The 14,878-nt window shown below is 50.8% G+C and overlaps 2 protein-coding genes across 3 annotated transcripts; both read right to left on the bottom strand.

The window, feature by feature from the left end:
- Nucleotides 1-1,200: 1,200 nt before the first annotated feature.
- NKG7 (natural killer cell granule protein 7) lies at nucleotides 1,201-2,205 on the bottom strand. The gene is made up of 4 exons (XM_058530018.1): nucleotides 1,954-2,205; nucleotides 1,722-1,868; nucleotides 1,501-1,635; nucleotides 1,201-1,411 (listed from the first exon to the last, which is right to left on the bottom strand). Exons 1-4 carry the CDS (start codon nucleotides 2,108-2,110, stop codon nucleotides 1,353-1,355), a joined length of 498 nt encoding a protein of 165 aa, XP_058386001.1. The 5' UTR covers nucleotides 2,111-2,205; the 3' UTR covers nucleotides 1,201-1,352.
- A 6,660-nt stretch (nucleotides 2,206-8,865) lies between these two features.
- Nucleotides 8,866-14,448, bottom strand: LIM2 (lens intrinsic membrane protein 2). 2 transcript variants are annotated; one of them, XM_058530021.1, is made up of 5 exons: nucleotides 14,215-14,448; nucleotides 14,115-14,181; nucleotides 10,728-10,877; nucleotides 9,492-9,626; nucleotides 8,866-9,267 (listed from the first exon to the last, which is right to left on the bottom strand). In XM_058530021.1, exons 1-5 carry the CDS (start codon nucleotides 14,446-14,448, stop codon nucleotides 9,206-9,208), a joined length of 648 nt encoding a protein of 215 aa, XP_058386004.1. In that variant the 3' UTR covers nucleotides 8,866-9,205. The 2 variants fall into 2 exon arrangements, with proteins under 2 accessions (XP_058386004.1, XP_058386006.1); XM_058530023.1 differs by lacking the exon at nucleotides 14,115-14,181 and having other exon boundaries at nucleotides 14,274-14,448.
- Nucleotides 14,449-14,878: the final 430 nt, after the last annotated feature.

Here is a 14,878-nt window from a genome sequence, read left to right as displayed (position 1 = left end):
AGCTCCAGGGAACCCTGATGCTCTGCTAGCATCCCAAACTCCCTCTCCAGCCCAGGTGTCTCTCTCCTTAGACTGGAGTCCTCATCTGCTCCCGAATGTCTCCCAGACTCCTGACACTCAACCACCTCCCAGCTGAGCTCACCATCTTCCACCAAACCAGGGATGATCCCACTGTCCCACCCAGTTGGTCAGGCCGGACCACTGGGGGCTATCCTTGCTCCCTTCCTTCCTGCTCCTCACCCTACAAAGCCCTTGGATCCCCAAGTCTTGTTCCTCCTGCCCCCCGAACCTTTCTGGCTCCTTCTCTCTTTTCCATCTCGTGCCCTGGTCCCAGTCAGGCCTTGTCCTGTGTCACATCACCTGTTGCATTGCCAAGCTCCTCTCTCGCTTCTGGCTTCCTGGCATGCCCCACAGGGGTCTTTCTGGCACCAGGAGCTGATGCTGACTCTCTCCTGCTCACCACCTTCTGCTAGCTCCTCATCACCCTTAGGAGAGAGTAAATTGTGGCGTTAGAGGCCCTGGCTCCCTCCTGCCTCTCTATCCTCATTTTCCTCCACCCCCACATTCTACATTCTGGCCACAAAGCACCGTTTTCCATCACCTAAAAACTTCCAGCCTTTTCACGCCTCCACCTTTGGGTCCCTCTGCCTGGATTACCTTTCCTTGGCCCTTGAGAAGTCCCTAAACAGCCTCTCCCCAGAAAGCTGACCTCCACCCTCTACGACCGGGTCAGTCTTTCTCCCGCGCTGCCATCTGGCCTGAATTAACCACCTGTGCGCACCAGACTTGCAGCCCCTCGTGGGCAGGGCCCAGGTCTGATTCACGTCAGCATTCCAACGAGGCCCAGTGGAAAGGATGTGCTCAGGAAAAGCCAGCCACAGAAGCGAATGACTGAATGAAATGAGCAGGGCAGACTAGAGCGATGGCAAGGGTCACAACATTAGAGAGGGAGCAAGAAGGGAAGAGAGCTAAAGCAAGAAAGACAGGGAAGAAAAGAGAAGGAAGGGCGAAGAAGAGAGATGGAGACAGGGAGAGGGACCCAGGGCAGTGCCTGAGTCCACACTGGTCCCCACAATGGCAGGAGCACCCTGAGGGCAGGCGGGCGGCTCTGACTCCTCCCTGGGTGCCCAGTGTCGCCCACCATGGAGCTGGCGTGTGGTTAGCTTATGTCGCAACGGAATTAAGCTCGGAATAACCAGATCTCAGCCAATTTTTGTTGAATGGATGAAGAAACAAATGAAGGGGGCTGGGGAAGGGCTGGAGGTGAGGGCTGGAGGGAGCGTCACGTAATCTGCCAGCTCCACCTTCAGAGAACAGTGCTCCAAACTCATCCTGCTGTTCTCGCCCTCGGCTCACATGGCTTCATAGCTGGGCAGGGGGGCACGGCAGTGAGCACCCAGGCTCAGGCCACCTGGGGTGGTAGAGAGAGGTTAGCGCCTGTCCCACCCTGCTCCCTCAGAGCCCCTAGCTGGCCCTCCCGAGCACCTCCCGAGCAGTCACCTGCGCAGAACCAGAGGAGAGCTGAAGCCCAGCCCAGGTAGAAGGACCAGGAGAAGAAGGTCTGGATCTGGGGATGTGGAGGCTGGCTCCACCGCTCGCTGGTGTAGACCACCAGGGCCACCGTTGCGAAGAGGCCTGAGGACAGAGACATGAGAGACTGCTCAGCTCCTCTGCAGGAACTCACCAGTCCCCAGTGCCCAAGGGCAGCCCGGAGCCCTTACCTGCAGCAAAGGCTGTGACAGAGGAGACAAGGGGCCCGCGGCCCGGGGCAGACAGTGAGGGGATGTAGGACAGGACCAGGAAGCTCACAGACACCAAGCCCCCCAGGGCAGCCAGAATGCTGAAGGCCTGCGTCACGTGGATGTAGCCTGCTCAAAGAAGAGACCTCTGAATGCCCATCCCATCTGGTCATTCCCCCCACCCCGCCCCGCAAGAGCGATCTCTCCCTGTTACCTGCTACTGCGTCCTGATCCGCCTTTGGCCAGAGCCCCGAGTGAGCTGAAGCCTTGGGCCCCATGGCCACGAACCAGTAATCCGTGCTCAGAGCAACCAGGACAGATGTCAGGCCCAGGGAGCCAACGAGCAGGGCCAGGGACCGACAGGGTTCCATGGGGTCAGCTCTGGGTTTCCAGGTCCTGGACGATGAAGAGGCTAGTGAACCAGACTCCTGGATCTCTGAGAGAGGAGGAGGCTGTGTCCCGGGACTCCTGGATCTTCTGAGCTCAAGAAAGAGAAGCTGGCAAGCATTGGGGACGTGTGCTCCTGAAGACTAGGCTGGTTTGGTTTCACCCAGTTCCTGGTAGCTGACGTGTCTCACCCTCCCTTCGTGGGTTGCACTGACAACGTCCTTCCCTCCCCAAGGTCGTTAGTGTGTAGTGGGGAGCACTGAGGGTGTCACATCATCCGTGGTTTAGGTGGTGATTCAGAACTTGCCTCTCTGCCTCAGATTCTATGCGTCCCACCTTAGAGCCCTCAACACCAGAGAGGGCTTCCTGGGAGAGGTGAGAGAGAAGCTTGGGGGCACAGAGGTGGGAGGTGACGAATGAGACCAGAGTGTGAGTTAAATAGGAGGGGAGATGTGACCAGAGGGGACAGTTGGGGGATGTGTCATACTTTCCTGTGGGTTTTGCTATCTTCCGTTCTAGGAGGGGGGGGCCCCAACTCGAGGGTCTTCACAAAAAGAAGGGGGCTGGAGAAGGAAAGATCTGGAGGCCTGGGAGAAGAAGGGACAGGTGGATGGGGGGCTCATACTCCTGGATCCCTGCTTGGAGTTATGCCCAGGGCAGGCAAATGGTGGAGAATCACAATTCTAAGTTTGTGGCGAGGAAGACATGCCCACATCCTCATCTGATAAGTGAGTTCACAGACAGCTCTGCTTTGAGTAGGGCCTCCAGTGTGGTGGGCTTCATCATCAGGATCAGAGCCTGCGGGGCGGGTGACACAAGACTGTCAGTGCAGGACCCCCCAGCCCTCCAAGCACGAGCCGCCTCCCCCACCATCAGGTTCTGGGCGACGCACCACCTGTGAGCAGATACAAGGTGAAGGGGCCACAGCCCAGGAAAACTTAACCCCTGTGAAGTAGGGACTGGCCTGGAAGAGGTCCTCTGTCGTGAAATCCAACTGAGTCGGCAGTCCCTGGACAGCTGGCGAAAGGGAAAACCAGAGTGACCAAGAGGCCGGGTCTTCTTCCTTTATTGCAGACTCCAATTTGCAGGCCCCCGTCTGTCACCCAGACCCTCACCAGTGGGGTAACTGGCCACGCTGAGAACATGCTCCTGAGGACAGGCTGCCAGAGGTGGATCCAGATCATGAGCAGCGAGAAGCCAGCACAAAAATGACTGTGGACATGGCTCCAGTGAGGAGCATCTGGACAGGCTTCAGGAAGTGTGGGTGATGGGGGTGTGGTAAGGGGACAGTCAGAGCACAGAACCCATCTGTGATCTTGAAGCCGTTCCAAACTCAACTCTACCCATAACCCCAGCTTCGATCCCATCCTTAACCCCATCCCTATTCTCCAACCTAACCCCATTCTCATGCCCAAACCAAACGCCATCCTTAACCCCAGCTGCAACCCCAAACTCAACCCTATCCATAAGTCCAGCTCCAACCCCAAAATCAACCCATCCCAATTCCCAAACCTAACCCTATTCTCATTCCCCAACCCAACTCTAAACTCAATCCCATCCCCAACCCCAAACACAACCCATTCCTTAACCCCAGCTCCAACCTCTAATTTAACCCTATCTGCATCCTGCAACCTAGCCCCATTCTTATTCACAAACTCAACCCCAAACCCAAACCCATCCTCATCCCTAGACTTAACCCTATCCTCATTCCCATCCCCACACCAGATCACATTTCCTGTCCCAATTCCAACCCTAGTCCCACCTCACTTCCTTCTTCATACTTCTCCCCAACCCCTGTAATTCCTACCTCACCCCCCTATTTTCATCTTCATCCCACCTCCAGGTCCAAGCCTATATCCCTCTTTCTCGTCTCCCCAAGTCCCACTACCACCATCATCACGCACACACATGCATGCACATACATGACCTGCACCAGGCTCCCGCAGACTTCTGCACACATAGGCATCACAGGCTGACCGTAGACCCAGGTCCTTGGTGGGCCCTGCTGCACACACCTCAAGTCAGTAGGGGCAGACAAAGGCCGCCAGGAAGAACCCCAAGGAGAAGCAGCTGAACACGACATTGAAGAGGGAGTTGTCTCGCAGAACCTCCATCTCTTTCCTTGACAAGATTTGAAGCTCTCCAGAGCCCTCATGTCCCCAGTTCCACCATGCTGTCCCAGTTGTTGGTTCCTTTCAGTCTCTACCAGTCTTGTCCAAGCACTGCAAGTTTTTCCAAATCACCGGGGTCTCTTCCAACGTTCTCCAATTCCTACCAACTTCTGCCAGGCTCAGGGGTTCCTCAGCAACCCCCAACTGCCACAGAACACCTCCAACATCATCACCCCATGGAAGTTCTGTGGCTCTGCCCAGCCCTGAGACCTGCCTTGACCACCTGGGGACCTGGTCTCTATTCTATTGTTTTTGTCTTCAGAGCTGAGGTCCCCCCAGTCCCAAGGCCCCACCCTCAGTCTAGAGCACTGTACCCATACCCCCAACCCAATTATTATCTCCCAGGCCTTCCTGTACTTGGCTTGATCCCAAATGTCTCTCCTTCTGCCACTTCCCATACATTCTCAGACCTCAGGAACTTGAAGGCAGGAACAAGGTTGGATTAATTTGGGGGCCCCCAGCACCCAGCATAGAATCTGGCAAATAGGAGGCCTCTGGAGATATTCAATTCAACCAGCCCCTCTTGTAGTTCAGGCACTAGGTTAGGCCCTGGGGGCACAGTGATGCACAACATACTCGGGACCCTTGCCCTCATTGAGCCTACATTCTATTATAGCAAAGAAATGATGGCTGTTTATTTATTTTTTTTATTTTTTTGAGGAAGATCAGCCCTAAGCTAACATCTGATGCCAATCCTCCTCTTTTTGCTGAGGAAGATTGGCCCTGGGCTAACATCCGTGCCCATCTTTCTCTACTTTATATGGGATGCGGTCACAGCATGTCTTGACAAGCGGTGCGTTGGTGTGCGCCCGGGATCCGAACCTGCAAACCCTGGGCCGCCGAAGCAGAGCGCCCACGCTTAACTGTTATGCCACCGGGCTGGCCCCATGATGGCTGTTTATTAACAGTTATTATGGAAAGTGCCATAATTTCCATTGAGGCTCACTCTTACCAATATTTAATGTGGTCTATTTTGATGATAAAAATATATTAAATCTCAATAAATATCAGAGTAGGCCCCAACAAATAATCTAAGTTGATAAATATCATTATCAATTGACCTGAATAAATATTTAGTTTTCAACAAATATTATTTTGAGCGATTACCATGTGCTGGGTGCCGCCTTATAAGCACTGAGGATGTAGAGATGACCAAAAGCAGACACAAATTTCTCCCTCAGGGGCACCACCATTCCAGTTGGGGATACAGATAATAAGATAGATGTAAGAAAAATATATAGTATGTTTGTGAAAAGTGCTGTGGGGAGGTAAAAGCAGAGAAGAGGGGGAGGGTTGTGATTTTAGATGGGGTCGCCAGAGACACCTCACTGAAAAGGTAACTTTGAAGCAAAGACCTGAAAGACATTTGCGAAGAGTGGTATAGGCAGAGGTGGGCTCATGCCTGGACAAGCACGGAGGCCAACAAGGCTGGAGCAGAGTGACTGAGGAGCAGAGCAGTAACATTGACCAAAGAAAGGGTTGGCCTAGCCCAGCTTTTGGGAAGGAACCTCTAAGTCCTTGGAATGCCTGCCTGGTAAGAGTGTCTGTTTACCTGGGGTCCTTGGGCCGCGCCAGATAGTCGATCATGTCAACGTGGTTTATGGTGGGGGCTTTGAAACACACGGTATCAATATGACCCCTGGAGAGGCTGGAGACCAGCCATATGATTTCTCCATGCCTGCAACCCTGACCTGGACACTGGACAATAAGACTGGACACCAAGGCTCAGGTGAGCTTCCCTGGTGGGCAATGTCGTGTGCATATTGTCACACGTTGTCGCTGAGAGAAGTAAGTGCTGTCTGGACACTCCACTGGGAGAGACAACTGGAAACTCATTTCTGATCTCTCCTGGACGCTGCCCTGTGAGCCCCATCCTTTTGCTGATTTTAATCTGTATCCTTTTGCTGTAATAAACTGTACCATGAGTGTAATAGCTTTCTTGAGCTCTGAGTCCTTCTAGCAAATCATTGAACCTGAAGCAGGTGTTGAGGAGCCCTGAATTGCAGTGAGTGAGGGAAGATGAGGTCAGAGAGTTAACAGAGTCCAGAACGCATGACGCTTCATATGACCTTGATAGACTTCAACTTTTCATCTGAGATGGGAGCCACTGGAGGGCTTAGAGCAGAGGAGTGACTTGATTTGAGTCATGTTTTAACAAAACTCCCTCTCGACGCTGTGTAGAGAATGGACTGCACGGGGCAGGGGGTAGGGAAGGGCAGAGGCAGAGCTGGTTAGGCTGTGGCAATAAGCCAGGTGAGAGATGATGGTGGTTTGGACCAGGGTGGTAACTGGATGAGCAAGGCATCAAATTCCAGACAGTTTAAAAGAAGAGCCAACACTATTTGCTGATGAATCAGATGTGGGATGTAAGAAGGCAGCTGAGGATGCTCCCAATGTTTTTGGCTTGAGCAGTTGGAAAAAATGGAGTTGTCATTTACCAAGATGGGGCACACCGTGGGAGGAGCAGATGTGGAGTGTGAGAGATCAGGAATTCAGTGTTAGACACATGAGATGTGAGATGCCTCTTCTTTTCAAGTGGAAATGTGGAGTAAGGAGTTGGAGATATGAGTCTGGAGTTATAAGTATGAAATCACCATTATTGCTCGAGGAAGCCCCTATAAATATGATTACTGGAAGAAGCCTCAGTAAATATTTTTACTTAAATAGACCTCAATAAATTATTATTAGAGAAGGCCTCAATTGCCATTATCATTAGAGGAAACTTTATTAATATGGTATTATTTGAGGAGGCCCCAATAAATATTATATCTGGGGAATAAGTCTCTATTAATATAAGTTATTAGCATAGGCTGTAATATTCTTATTATTAGAATCAGCCTTGCTAAATAGCCTTATTATTTTATGATAGACATCAGTAACTCTCATGGCACTTGGCATCAGTTTATTGAATGAACTAATGAATGAGTGAATGAAGAGAAGGTCAAGCTCCTGAATGGTGTGTGAAGAGGCAGTTTCAGGAGTAGATGCAGGTCAGAATTCTGGTGTTTCTAGTTGGAGGGGCCCATCCCGGGAGGGGAGAGGAGGCTGGGAGCTCTGACTGGAGGCGGCGTGAGGACTGTTGTTTTATCACAGGTCTTTTCATGTATCCTATTATCCTGCTGTGATACTATGATTTATAATAAGAAATATATGTTTGGTCTTTGTCCCCATTTCTGGCAGATTTCCTAAAACCCTTGGAATTTCCTAACTGATGAGGGCCATCAAGGGGTCTTGTTATGTTAATGAAGTGACTTTAGGGAAGCACCTAAGGTTGGGGGCTGGTTGCCAGGGGAACCAGCCACGTGATTAGAGGGCTGGAACTTTCAGTCCTACCGCCTGACCTCCAGGGAGGGGAGAGGACCTGGAGGTTGAATCAGTCCATGGTCAAAGATTTAATCAATCCTGCCTGTGTAATCAAACCTCCATAAAAAGTCAAAAAGATGGGATTCAAAGAACTTCCAGGTTGGTGATGTGGGAGATCAAAATTGGCCACCCCAAAATATGTCTCTTTACCTTGATTATTTTCTCTGAAGCACATTTGACATCCCCTACTGCCTAAAGGAATTTAACTCTGGGTATGGACAGACCAGCAGGGTCCTTGTTAAGCCCATTCTTATCAAAGTTCTGTTTACCGAACATTTACATTTCTAAAACTATCTCCCTCTGTGTGCTGGGAAGACCTTATCTCTGGAAACTCTTTATCAGTACGGAAGGAGAGGACTTAAATCTGCAAACCCTTGATTACTGTGCTTTCTGGTAATCTCTCATAGCTGTCTCCTTCCCCACCCCCAACATCCTCCTTAGTCTTTATCTAAATCTATTTAAGGTGAAAACCTCCGCCATTTGTTGAGAAATTCAGTTTTCCTGGTTTCTCCCATGTCTACATGTTATTAAACCTTGTTTGATTTTTCTCCTGCTATTCGGTCTCATGTCAATTTAATCTGTAGCCCAGCCAGGAAGGACCCAGAGTGGGTAGAGGATACTCTTCTTCCCTCCTTCAGTGAACACATGGAGGTTTGAGGAGATTGGTCTGCTCGGAGAGCATGGAAGCTCTGAGCCCTTTCCCCATACCTCACTTTGTGCATCTCTTCCAACTGGCTGTTCCTGAGTTATAATATCCTTTTATAGTACAAGTGATCTAGTAAGTAAAATGTTTCTCTGAGTTCTGTGAGCTCCTCTAGCAAATTAATCAAAACCAAGGAAGGGGTTGTGGGAACCTCTGATCTATAGCTGATTGGTCAGAAGCACAGGTGACAACCTGGACTTGTGGTTGGTGTCTGAAGTGGGGGTGGGGGACAGTCTTGTAAGACTGAGCCCTTAACCTGTGGGATGTGACACTCTCTCCAGGTAGATAGTGTCAGAACTGAGTTAATTGCTGGTGGTGTGGGGAAAAAACACACATACACGTTGGAATCGGTATCAGAACTGGACCTACACGTCAGTTTCCTAGAAGTTGAACTGTAGTTAATCCCTGGATAGGGACTACGTGATTTGTCTCTGTCCCATCCCTGTGGAGCTGAGCAGGTTGGGTTGCCATAATACGACCACCCCCCACCCCATCCACCACACTCCCACCTGTTTCTCTCCACCTCAGCCCCTCAGGGACCACACTTTAGTAGTTTCACATCAGTTTTATTAGCTTCCAAAAAGTCGCTCTAATGCATATTCCATTTCTCTAACCACGCTTCCTGATGAGTGGGGCCTTGGATCCTCTCAACTGCCTCCCACCAGGCCCCATTCTTCCTCTTTCCCTCTTGGGACACAAGAGTCAGGGTCCCCCACCCAGGGTCCAGGACCGAGCCCCCTCATGCCCCCAGGAACCAGGATTTCAGCCCCTAGACCCTCCCCCTCCTCTTCAGTGACCTCATTATAACTTCCAGATGAAGGTGGATGCGGGACACTTTGGGCTCAGCGGGGAGTGGACAGACGCCGACATTCATGCATCCGGTAGGCACACATGTAGAAAATACCTACAAGAGAAGAGATCCCAATGGAACCTCCCGAAGCCCTCCAGGCCCCTGCTCCCACCCCAATCCTTGCCTCACCACTCCCTGCCTCCCTGGGTGTCCTTAGGGCTGGAGTGTGCCTTCAGGCTTAGTGCTCCCGCCCACGTGAGACACCCCATCATCTTGCCCTCTGGAGTGCTGCCCTCTCTGCCACAGACACTGACCTTCTCACCCCCAAGCCCCCGTACCTGCGAAAAAGGTCATGAGCAGGGCCACCCAGCCCACGATGTAAGACCAGGAAAAGCGCCAGTCCCCGAAGCGGCGACCAAGGAAGCTGACGGTGACGCCAGTGTACATGGCCAAGGCCAACAGGACGAAAAAGGCTGGGGAGAGAGGGTGGGGAGTGTGGCTGGGCTGGGCTTGGAGGAGGGGGTGGGAGTGAGACTGAGGAAGGGGTAGGGGCGGGGTGGGTATGAGTAGGGATGAGGGTGAGGATAAGGGTTGAGCTGAAAGTGAGTCAAGAAGAGTGGGGAGTAGATTGGGTGGGGATGGGGCAGAGATGGGCAGAGTAGCGCTGGGTAATAAAGACTCTGACTGGTCTTTGTCTCTCCTTCCTGGGAAGGAGACTCTAAATCCTTGGAATTTCCTGAGTAATGGGAGTGTCTTTGTTATTCTTGAGCCTCTGGGATCACACCTGAATTTATACTGGTGAGCTGAGATGACTCAGGATGGGAGCTGGTCACCAGAAAGACCAACAGTGAGAGCAGATTAGGGCTTTGAGCCACTGCATGTCAGCCCAACTCTGGGGAGGGGTTAGGAGCTGGAGACTGAGTCCAATCACGTGGCCAATGTTTCACTCAATCGTGCCTCTGTAATGAAACTCCAATAGAAACTCGGGATGCCAAAGCGCACTGGGGCATCCTGGTTGGTGAACACATCAATGTGCATCCCGTGATTCCACAGGGAGAGGGCACGGACACCGTCTCAGGCTTCACCCTGTGCATCTCTTTATCTGGCAGGTGCTGAGTTGTGTCCTTTATAATAAAACTAATTGTAAGTGTAGTGCTTTCCTGAGTTCTGTGAGCTGTTGTAGAAAATTTTTGAACCTGAATGGGTCCTGGGAGCCCCTGAATCTGTAGCCAGTTGGTCAAAAGTACAGATGGCCTGGGGACCCCACTTGCAGCTGAAGTAGGGGCAGCCTTAGGAACCAAACCGTGCCCTTAAACCTGCGGGGTCTGACTCCAACTCTGGGTGGTTGGTGCCGGAATTGAATTGCAGCACACCAGCTGGCATCAGAATAGGCTGGAATAAGAAATGGTCTTGGAGTCGGTGTTGGGGATGGGGATGGGATTAGGGTGGGGAAGGAGTTGAGAGCGAGGAAGAGTCCAGGATGAGAGTGGTGTGGGGGTAGAGATGGATTGGGGTTGGAGTTGGGCAGGGAGTTGGGAGTGGGGAGACAGGTAGGGGTAGGGGAGTCCACTCACTGGAGGCAAAAAACATGATGCCTGCGGAGAAGGGCCGGGAGAGGCGGGCGAAGGAGGGCTGCTGAGCCAAGGCCAGGATGCCCATGATGATGCCGGAGGTGGCACACAGGGAGGACAGGATCATGAAGGCCCGGGTGGCGTTCCAGTATGCTGTGGGAGCACCCCACGGTCATTCTCATGCCTCCTCTGTACTCAGCTGTGAATGCTGCTACCTCTGAGGGCCCGAGTGCCTTTCCTCTCCACATCCCTGACCCAGATCCTCTTTCACTTTTCTGCAAACACCTTCCTCTTCACCTGGCAAACTCCTATTCATCCCTCAAAGCCCAGCTCCCAAGTCCCCTCCTCTAGGAAGCATCCCTTCACCCCTCAGGCATCATCCTTACTCCTTACTATGGGTTAGGATTCTTTTTCTGTCTCCCCCTCCAGCCTGATTGCTCCCTGAGGACAGGAAATGGGTTGATTCTATGTGGAGAAATGTTTGTTGTATGAATGAATGAGTGAATGAATGAATGAATGCTGATTCCCTATATCCTCCTGCTATTCACTTTCTATCCTCTCTCCCATGCTCTCATTTCCTTCATACCACTTGCCCATATCCTATTTATTTTTAACTTGTTTATCATCTCTGTCTCTTCCCATCGAGAGGAGAGCTCTATGAGGACAGGGCTTTTCTTTCTCATTCTCAGCTATATCTCCAGCACCTGGCACATACTGGATGGTTAATAAACATGCTGAATGAATGGAGATGCCCTAGGAGCAATAATCATGGTCTCATCTTCCAATTAGCAACTGCCCAGTATGTGCCAGTCTTGCTTCACACATATAATCCTATTGGTTTCTTCCAAGAGCCCTATGCTGTAGGCGCTATTTTTATCCTCATATTTCAGGAGAAGAAACTGAGGCTCAGAGAGCTGAAGCAGTTTGCCCAAGGTCCCATAATTAGTGGTGGGACTGGCATTAAAACTCAAGCTCCAAAGCCCTCGTTCTTGATTCTGTTCCTCGGAGCACCTTGGATGGAGCTCGCATCCTACCACTGAAAAGTAAACAGTCTCAGATCTTTGCAAAATGCAGTCTTTTGTCTTGTGCCAGCCTCAGTGAGAAAAATTCCTGGCTACTTCTCGATAGATGTTGTTATGGGTTGAACTGTCTCTTCTCCCACCTCCAAATTCATATGTTGGAGTTCTAACCCCCAGTGCCTAGAATATGACCTTATTTGGAAATACGGTCTTTGCAGATGTAATTAGTTAAGATGAGGTCACACTGGAGTAGAGTGGACCCCTAACCCAATATGACTGGTGTCCTTACAAAAAGGGGAAATTTGGACACAAACGTGCAAACGGAGAGAACCCCATATGAACATGAAGGCAGAGATCAGGGTGATGCACCTACGAGCCAAGGAACACCAAAGACTGACACCCAACCATCAGAAGCGAGGAGAGGGGCCTGGAACACGTTCTTTCTCAGAACCCTCAGAAGGAACCAACCCTGCCAACACCTGGATGTTAGATTTCCGGCCTCTAGAACTGTGAGACAGTAAATTTCTGTTTAAACCACCCAATATGTGGTGCTATGTTATGGTAGCCCCAACAAAACTAACAGATGCCTCTGCGTATTTAAAAGTCTGGAGGACTTACAGGGTATGTTGTAGCCTATTTGTTTCCTACAGGTGTCATGCAGGGGCGGAAAACAGAAATGCTTCTGAGGACTGGCGACAGCTGCAAATGAGGACAAGACGTGCTGGGAGACACCAGGCTGCGGTGGGGGCTGCGGTGGGCACTGCAGTGGGCGCTGTGGTGAATGGGACACGTATGTCCCATGTACCAATGAGCGATTATTGCCTCCCAGCTCCATCTTTAGAGAAAACTTTTCCTATTCAAGTCACTCTGGTTTCTGTCTCCTGAAGAGGCCCCGACTGGTACACCCATTTTGAAGGGGACAGCTCGTCTCATACTCAGCTGACCACTGTGGACCTGAAGGAGGACATGCGGAATTGGCTTTTCCAAAAAGAGCTGCAAGTCCACAATTTTATGTAAAATCTCCAGATCTTTTAATACTGGCAACGACTTCAGAAACTTTAAAAACGCTCTGCATACACCTCTTTGGCTGGGTCTGGTCTCTGGGAAGCAAGTTCAGGATTCCTGCTCTAGTTTTGGTGAGCAGATTACAATTGATGAGCAAATTAAGCCAGCTGTTTGGACAAATACCCAAGAATCAATTGGGATGAGATACGTCCCTGAGGTTCCCGGTTTTGATGTCAAATGAACTTGAAGACCTCCACCACCCTCCCTCTCTCCCCCACCTCCAGCAGAGATAAGACAGAGAGGTGACTCAGAGCTGTCCCCGGGGGAGAGGGGGCCCCAGTCTGAAGCAGGAGAAAAGGTCAGTTGAAATGAGACAAAGGAGACAGCCAGAAATGAAATGGGTGCGTGATGTCAGGTAGACTGGGCTCCGAAGCTGGTGGCCCAAGGTAAGCCTTTCCACCTCTCCCTGCCTCAGTTTATTGCTCCGGCAAACGGGCATCCTGCTGCATCTCTTTCAAGGCAGGTTCAGTGAGACTGGGTGGGTGAAACCTCCCGCCATGGGCCTGTCATGTTGCGGGGCTCAGAGAGCGTTGGCTCCTCCTCCCAAACCCCTCCTCAAGACAATGTGTGGCTTTTTGAGGTCAAGTCTCATCGTGTCTTATTCATAGACACAAGGCAACTCCCTCTAAGTGTTGTTGGGACACTAAAGGGAGTTAATCCAGGTAAAGCACTTAGAATATCATGTAGCACACAACACTCAATAAATGCCACGTATTACTATTATCATGACTGCTACTATTATTGGATATATAATATGTAATATACTATATATTATTAATTTAATATATTATATAATGTATTTTGTATAATGTATTATATAATATAGTATATATCTCTACGTATCTCTTTCCATATACATGTATGTATATACATACAAATATATACATATATGGAAAGAGATACGTAGAGATATATAGTATATATATTATTATTATATAGATTGCAAGAGCCCTATACTATAAGTACAATATTTATCCCCATTTTTACAATATATCTTGTAATATATACATATATATTACATGGCCAGGCACACAGTAAGTATTAAAAAAATATCTCATTCAGTATTTAGCAAATTTAGGGTCCGTATTGCTTCTGTCTGCCCCAGCACTGAAGGTAGCTCTTGATACATAGTAGATATTTAGAAAATCCTACTCTGACAACCTCAGCCCCAAATGTTGTACCTGACATCTATTTCCTGCCAGGAAATGTCACCTCTCTACTTAAGCTCTAAGTCAATACATTCTGTAATTGTAGTACTAGAAAAAAATACTGAAATCCCAATTCTGCCCCTTCCACGCTGAGTGACCTTGGGCTGGTCCCTTTCCCTCTCTGAGCCATAAGGTTCTCCATCTGCAAAACAAGTGGCCCTTCAGCTGTGAGGTTCTGCCCCATGGGAAGGTTCTGACCCCTGACCTGTGGGGGCTCTGACCCCAGGCATGGCCCAGACCCTGCCCCAGAGCCTCACCGATGCTGTCCGTCTGCAGGTAGCACTTGCTGCCCAGGCAATACCGCCACAGGCCCTGGTGGGCCAAGGACCCCGACAGCCGGTACTGCATCCAGTGGTCTGTTGCTGTGGACACCACCAGGAGGATGGTCCCCACCCAGGCACAGAAGAGGCCACCACCCATGAAGCTGTACATGGTGATCTGTGGGGAAGGAGAGAGAAGGGTCAGGTCCTGGGTCCTGGCAGAGGAGGGGACTAGGGGTGCCTGTACCTGAGTGGGAAGGAGCTAGATACCAGGTCCCTGGGAGAGGAAGGAGCTGGAGGACAGAACTCCTGCGTCCTGCGGGAGGAGTGGACTGGAGTCCTGGATTCCTAGTCTGAGGGAGAAGGGGACTGAGGGCCTGGACTCCTGGGTCCTGGGAGAGGAAGGAGTTGGGGGCCTGGACTCCTGGGTTCTGGGGGAGGAGGGGACTGGGGGCCCAGACTCCTTGGTCCTAGGCGGGTATGGGGCTAGAAGTCCGCACTCCTGAGTCTGAAGGAGAAGGGACTGAGGACCTAGACCCCTAGGTCCTGGGGGAGAAAGGGGCTGGGGGCCTAGGCTTCCAGGTCCTAAGCCAGGAGGGGGC

This window comes from Diceros bicornis, chromosome 34 (assembly GCF_020826845.1).
Source record: "Diceros bicornis minor isolate mBicDic1 chromosome 34, mDicBic1.mat.cur, whole genome shotgun sequence".
In the NCBI taxonomy this organism is placed as follows: domain Eukaryota; kingdom Metazoa; phylum Chordata; class Mammalia; order Perissodactyla; family Rhinocerotidae; genus Diceros; species Diceros bicornis.
Note: the sequence above shows the minus strand (reverse complement) of the source record. Positions and strands in the feature narration are given on the sequence as shown.

Excerpts from the sequence above, each read along its gene's own strand:
- NKG7 (XM_058530018.1), bottom strand. The coding sequence starts at position 2,110 with ATGGAACCCTGTCGGTCCCTGGCCCTGCTCGTTGGCTCCCTGGGCCTG. Across the intron at positions 1,869-1,953 it reads GGATCAGGACGCAGTAGCAG|GCTACATCCACGTGACGCAG; the intron begins GTAACAGGGAGA and ends TTCTTTGAGCAG. Across the intron at positions 1,636-1,721 it reads TGTCACAGCCTTTGCTGCAG|GCCTCTTCGCAACGGTGGCC; the intron begins GTAAGGGCTCCG and ends CTCTGTCCTCAG.
- LIM2 (XM_058530021.1), bottom strand. The coding sequence starts at position 14,448 with ATGTACAGCTTCATGGGTGGTGGCCTCTTCTGTGCCTGGGTGGGGACC. Across the intron at positions 14,182-14,214 it reads AGAGCCCCCACAGGTCAGGG|CTGAAGGGCCACTTGTTTTG; the intron begins GTCAGAACCTTC and ends AGAACCTCACAG. Across the intron at positions 9,268-9,491 it reads GCTCATGACCTTTTTCGCAG|GTATTTTCTACATGTGTGCC; the intron begins GTACGGGGGCTT and ends CTTCTCTTGTAG.